A 6415-nucleotide genomic window follows, 5' to 3' on the forward strand; every position below is an offset into this window, starting at 1 on the left:
CCTCCGTGGTGATAATGTCCGATGTTATGTTTTCATCGAATTACCTCTTCGAGTTTATTACCCTTCAAAAGGTGCTATATCATACACAACAGACTCGTCCGATCGCGTGAATTTGGACCCGCCAGGAAACGATGATCATACACACTGATCATACATTTATCTTGGAGCGCGACAGAAAACCGATGTGCTTCATCTACACTACCTTGCAGTCATTCCATCATTCTTGTGAGGGGGCATTCCCGATGTCTGAAAAGAAATAACATTGAGAATGTGAGGTGGCCTCCCGCGTCTAGGTTTGTTCCCTACTGGCACGACTCGCCAACGACCGAGGCAACCGATTATCCAAATATTCCTTCTATGTAATGCTACGTCATTGTGTAGATGCAGCCCGACTGAGTCTTTGGAGAATGCACAGGGACTTCTCCTGGATCAGTACTTACAGCCCGAATAAATTCATTGTTCGAGGGCTGCGGTAAGCTGTGTCCACGGGGAGTTTCCCAGGCCAGAACCCCTGAGCCATACCTTTTAGGGTGGACGCGTCTGGATCTGGGAGAACGACTATGGAACTATTGCACAAGTTTTGAGGGCCGATTTTCGAGGGCTGTCCTGTCCATCAATTACCCCTCGACTTGAGACCCCACCGGTTTGTCTCGGTGACCGGCGATTACGACACCCGCAGGGACCGGCAACTTGGTCAATTCCTTGGTTTGCTTGTGGAGAAGAATCAAAACTCTTGTAGTGGTAGGGCTATCGAGATTCACTCTGGTTTTTGGATACCAAATTGATTTCGGGCGGAATTCTGACTACAAATACCTGCTTGAATGTAGCCTGAATCATCAGTGCTTAAGAGAATTCAACGTGTAGGTATGGTTTGACATTGGTCAATCTTTATCGATACCTAGGAGGGCTGGTATTCATTATGTTGGACCGTGCGTCTAGTAACCTAGACACTCTTATCTCACTGTTCCCGTGGTTAGGGGTATTCGAGTCTTCCATATTTAAGAGTTTGCAATAATATTAATAGCACAGCAACAGAACTAATGGCATAAGTTAAGTGGCTAGCTGAATGGCGGGTCCAGCAGCGTGAATGATTGAAATACAGTGGTGGTATTGAGTTAAAGTTAACTTGGTTTGCAAGTATCTGCAAACTTTACGCAATACCTCTAGTCGGAATTGCAGGAGTAAGAAGCAGAATTTACCCGTCTACAGAATTACCCGTCTTCTCTATCTAGGTTGGAATTCGATGTATCGGCCGAAAACAGGATAATACGAAGCTGAAGTACCCAGGAGAACGTGTAAAACATTGCGATGCCCCCATTTCGATCCCCACTACACCGCGCAGGCTTCACCCGTCTTGTACCGTTGTACACGAAGTTCGCGGAAATCCGGAATTACCTTCCTTCATTCTTCAAGCTCCTCGGAGATGGCATACACGGCGCCATGAGATTCTAATAACTAGAATTGTGTTGCATGACTTGTAGATTTACGCCGAGTAACCCAATTCTGGCCTCGGGGTATCACCGCCGATTGTTCCGTTGTTGACAACCTACCTATTCCGTCGTGAGAATGTGGGCCGTGTCTCGTCTTGTGACCTGCAAGTCAATCATAGGCTCTGAATTGAGTCTATTACGTAGTTCTAGATAATTCCAATTGCAGGTCAGTTACAGGACTGAAAGAGCGAAGTCCATTATCAGCGCATGATTGGGCGGGGATCAAAGGACTAGATTAGTCCCGGTGCCAGCATCTGGCTGATCTGAGATGTTATTTGTCCGGAGGTTTTATTAGATCGGGAGCGATGAGCCAATCTTGTTTCTTCGCTGGGTTCAAGCGTTGGATTTGTCGATAATTAGTGTTTATCGTGATCTTTTACTTCCAGGTTGACATGCAAATATACATGTCGGGTATGCTCTTTTCCGACTTATTCTGCAAATACTTCCAGTATTATAACATGGTTTTGAGGTCCTTACATGCGTTATGGTACCTTACAGACCGTGGAATATCAGTGGACTTTGTGGGTTTGCTAGCCTCGATATGAGGAATCCCTCAATGGGAAGATCTAGAGTTATGAGATGACTGTTAACGGTAGTGTTCTCTGCTAAAAAACACTATATGTTGATCTGTGACTTGTGGCTGGTATAAACATTGATTGTGCATGGCTATTAAAGTGCTGACGCCTCATAGTATCAAAATATAGTAAAATATTCCACGTTTCTTTTAGTAGAGCACTAACATTATTATGCTCTTCAATAGATTACTAAAGATACAGATACCTTTTGACACTCATAAACTCTCATCTAACCTGCTAGAGGTACTACCTTCATGCTCACTGCTCTGTGCTATGCGTTATCCATACAAAGACCAGGCATATGCACCCAAGTACCTCCTATCATGTGACAACTATCATGTGACTCGCCCTCCCAGCCAAACAAATAATGACGCTCGAGTTTCCACCACATACTCCAGACCTGTACAAGGTGTCAGCAAAATGTCTCCCATGAACCAGTGTGGATAATCAAATGCTTATTTATACATCATTATCTCAAGTCTGCTATGTTTGAATTTGAGCCAGGATGATCGAACCTTCCCAGACTATGACCTCCCCGGTCCAATGGGCAACATTCTTCCATCAATGTTTGATACATCGAATCGATGCCAACGAGTTCAGAAATCTGTCAAAACTGCTGTTCCAGAAATGCCCTATTGCGGAAAATGCACTCCTTGATGCACTGCTTCAGACTCGGTCCGAGTCTCGGATCAAGTGGGATCCACTACTCCCGCTGTACATAGACTGCCTGTGCCGAATGGGCAGGGTCAGAACGTCTACTGTGTTGACCTCCCTTTTGAAATACTCATCTATACATGATAAGCCGCAACTGCCTACGTCAGAGGGCAAAGACGGTGCCAAATGCTATACTTTGATGACTGATATTCGAGTCATCCAAGATGCCATGCTTTCGGTATCAACGGGGAGTACTCCCAAAACCAACGCAGAAGCCATCGCAATTTTCTTTTCTGTAATTGACTGGATCCATGCGGTTGTCTCGTGGCACAACAGCCATTTCGATCCTAGTCAACACTCGAGTGGAATGATGAGTTCGCCGGATGTGGTGTCGCTATTCGAATCGTTGGGCATTCTCCTCGCTGCTCTGTCTGGAACCGGGAAGGGATTAGAGGTACTTTCAGCTGATTCACATGAAGGTATTTATTGTCGCTTCCGAATTGACATAGGTTAAATCTCACAAGCTGTAGGGTTAAAGGTCAAGCTGGGGCAAGCGCTTTCGGCATATCTCCCCCTTTGCGTTGAGGTGTCGTTACCTCTGCGCAACAGGTTGGATGGTCTTCAAAAGGAATTCAATTTGTACGGCGAACGAGCGCCGAAAACCTTGGAAGTTCCAATGATGGAAAACATGAATGTCAACGCTCTGCAATTTGAGGCGTCCGTCATGGATGGGCCGGTCATCAACTCGAGAGCAGGTCTTTACGTCTTTATCAATGCAATGGTAGGTATCTCCTTTTGGTCGTTGGCTGTACAAAGCTGACCTTTTAGCTCGTGGGCCGTCCCCTGGTGGATGATGGTATGCTGATCAACTATCTTGCCAATCGATACGGAGTAGGTTCAATGATGTTCTGGAGGAGAAGAGCCGACTGACACGTAGTAGGGACACTACGAGGCTCTTATTGAGGAAATCCTCACCGCTGCTTTTGACGTCCTGTCAAACGGCATGTATCGTAATGAATCCAGTCGGACGATGTTCGTCTTTCGCTCCTTCTTGGTCAACAAGCTCCCCGCGTTCTTTGCGGCCATGCTGGCATCGACTATGGTCTCCATCCCAATGGAAATGTGTATTAGTCATGCTTTGAGCCGGCTTGACCCCAACACCTTCCCATCATTCTCGCAGATGTTCGAAATGCAGGGCAACACGGTCCTGTCCGACGTGCGGCAGGAGTTTTTGTTCGCCTGTGCCTCGCACAAACTGATACCTGAATCCAGCATAGAACGATTGTTGGGTGAGAATCCCATGCAAACTCTTCCTGTGGGCTATAACAAGGACGAATTGGTGTCGCAGATCAACTCCAGTCCCGAACGTGCGGAGCAGTTGATCAACGAGATTGAGTCTATGGAGGGAAATGCAGGAGCGATCATTGGTGCAATCACAGAGGTTTGTCCTTGCGTTCAGAATTTGATCGGTAGAGAATCGGCTAATGAAGACAGGTCATGCATAATCTCTGCAGCCAAAAAGAGACCATGACCCTGAAGAACATTTGCAATTCGCTGTCTCGGCGGCCTCAGGCGCTGGACGTGGTTTTGATTTTCCGAAGCCCAAAGCAGGTTCTGCAGCCGCTCTGCGCTTTACTGGACTCGTGGCACTGGGACGAGGATCAGGGCGAGAATCAACCGGTGTACGACGAGTTTGGTAGTATTCTCCTGCTGGTGCTGGCCTTCAAGTACCGGTTTGATCTGCGACCAGCCGATCTTGGGATCTCAAGTAATGATTCCTTTGTTCTGCGACTGCTCGAGCGAGGATCCTGCAGCCAGAAACTCGATGCTCTGGACGAGAAACAGAACAAGAACCTAGGCTCCTGGATTGCGGCTCTGTTCATCGCCGAAGGCATCAGTGAGGAGACCATGTCGGCATGTAGTCCACAGGAGTTCTATCTGCTTGTGGCTACACTGTTCAGCCAGAGCCTGGAGGCATGTGAGACCGGAAAGCTCGAGTTTGATACTTTGAAAGGGGGCTTTGAATGTATGTTGTATTGGTCTGGACTACTGGAAAGATACTGACATGAGTAGATCTGCTCGAGCCCTTTCTCTTGCCGTCTCTCATCTTTGCGTTGACGTGGTTGGGGAACCATATCTGGGAGACTGAACTCGACCCCTCAATCCCCTTAAAGGCGCTACATTCTCTAGTGAATCCGAGTTCAATCTCAGGTGAAGCCAGAGAGATCCACCGGACCGTGCTGAACATCACTGCTCGCACGCTGGAAGAGCAGCTCAAAGATGTGCGCACGCGGCACCCGTCGCGCACCGACATCAAACCGATCATCGACTCCCTGGAGCCCTGCCTATCGTTCCAGCGAGTGGGCAGCTGCCACCGCTCCGAACTGGAGAGTTGGACGACGCATTCGGGCGGCGGCCTGCTAGGCAGCATCCGCAGCACGTTCCAGTCGCTGGTGCTATGGAGCACAAACCCCGAGGTCAGCATGGCACCTCCTCCGTACACGCACCGCCAGCTGATCGCCAGCGTGCGGATGCTTGGGGCGTCTCGCGTTTTTCCCGCCCTGATCGAGGAGCTGAAGCTCCAGACCGAGGCAGGCAACGGCCCCCTGGCGCTGGACCTGGCCGCGACGCTGATCTGCGCGCCCATGGCGGAAACCTTTTCCGTCGAGCAGAACAGCCACCAGCCCGTAGACCCGAACAAGGAGGCGCTGCCGCGGTGTGGGATCCTGACCCTCCGCGACGTGCTGGCGCTGCAGCACGAGAATGTGCCCAAGATCTCGGAAAAGGACCCCCTGCGCGCGGAGGTGCTCGTGCGGCTGTACCGGCGGGTCAACGCGCTGCTGGCGCCGCCGTCTCAGGTTCCCAACCTGGACGTCAACAACATCATCCAGAACATGCAGCTGGGGGGCGTGGGAGTGGGCGTGGATGTGGACGCGGGCCAGATGGAGCTGGATGCCGCGGCGGCCGCAGACCATGGGGTCGAGCCCGACGATGCAGAGAACATCCATCGCATGATTGACAATGCGGCAGCGGCGGCGGGCCTGGATTCGTCGGGAACAGGGCTCGACACGAGTATCGACGACGTACTGAATGCGGCGGACATGGCTGTTGGGAACCCGGAGTTTTTGGATCTGGATATGGAGGGGATGTTCTAGCTGTATACAGTGATACGAGTTACGCAGAACGGGAATTTAATCCATTATGAACAACACCAACACCGTTTAAAGACCTGAGCATCCTGACCGTTCATTCAAAACTATGATACACCCAAATCTTTTTCACTGACAGAGAGCAAAGAGCCGACAGGTTCAATATATCTCGATCCATCAACAGTAAATCCGATCAACCCAGAGGTAAGCCTGCAGAATACTATATTAGCAAATATATACACACAAGGTGAAGAAGGGTCTCAGAAGGCAGCACCTATATTACATCAAGCAATTTATATAAGAAAACCAGCATAACCTTCACCCGTGCCTGTCGCTATACACAGTCCTTATAGCAGAGTCGCTTTCTCATACGCCCTAGGGCGCTTGTTATGCTGCACATTCGGTGGAGCAACTAAACCCCCGTGTCAGCAAAGCATTCAAAGAAACACTAGGAAGGGCAAAGAGATCCACACCTTTAACCTCCTCCTTGATTATCTTGTACACGTCGCTAAGCGGCGAATTCGCAAGTATGCTATCGAGGTCTAGA

The 6415-nt window shown here is 49.4% G+C and overlaps 1 protein-coding gene across 1 annotated transcript; it reads left to right on the plus strand.

Annotated features, from left to right (window-relative positions):
- Positions 1-2570: 2570 nt before the first annotated feature.
- Positions 2571-5874, plus strand: nut1 (putative RNA polymerase II mediator complex subunit Nut1; the record flags this gene model as incomplete). Its single annotated transcript, XM_043297232.1, has 6 exons — positions 2571-3198; positions 3250-3500; positions 3548-3610; positions 3660-4160; positions 4214-4745; positions 4793-5874. The coding sequence occupies 6 exons, from the start codon at positions 2571-2573 to the stop codon at positions 5872-5874; spliced, it is 3057 nt and encodes a 1018-aa protein (XP_043153167.1).
- Positions 5875-6415: the final 541 nt, after the last annotated feature.

This window comes from Aspergillus pseudoviridinutans (assembly GCF_018340605.1).
Source record: "Aspergillus pseudoviridinutans IFM 55266 DNA, scaffold_1, whole genome shotgun sequence".
In the NCBI taxonomy this organism is placed as follows: Eukaryota; Fungi; Ascomycota; class Eurotiomycetes; order Eurotiales; family Aspergillaceae; genus Aspergillus; species Aspergillus pseudoviridinutans.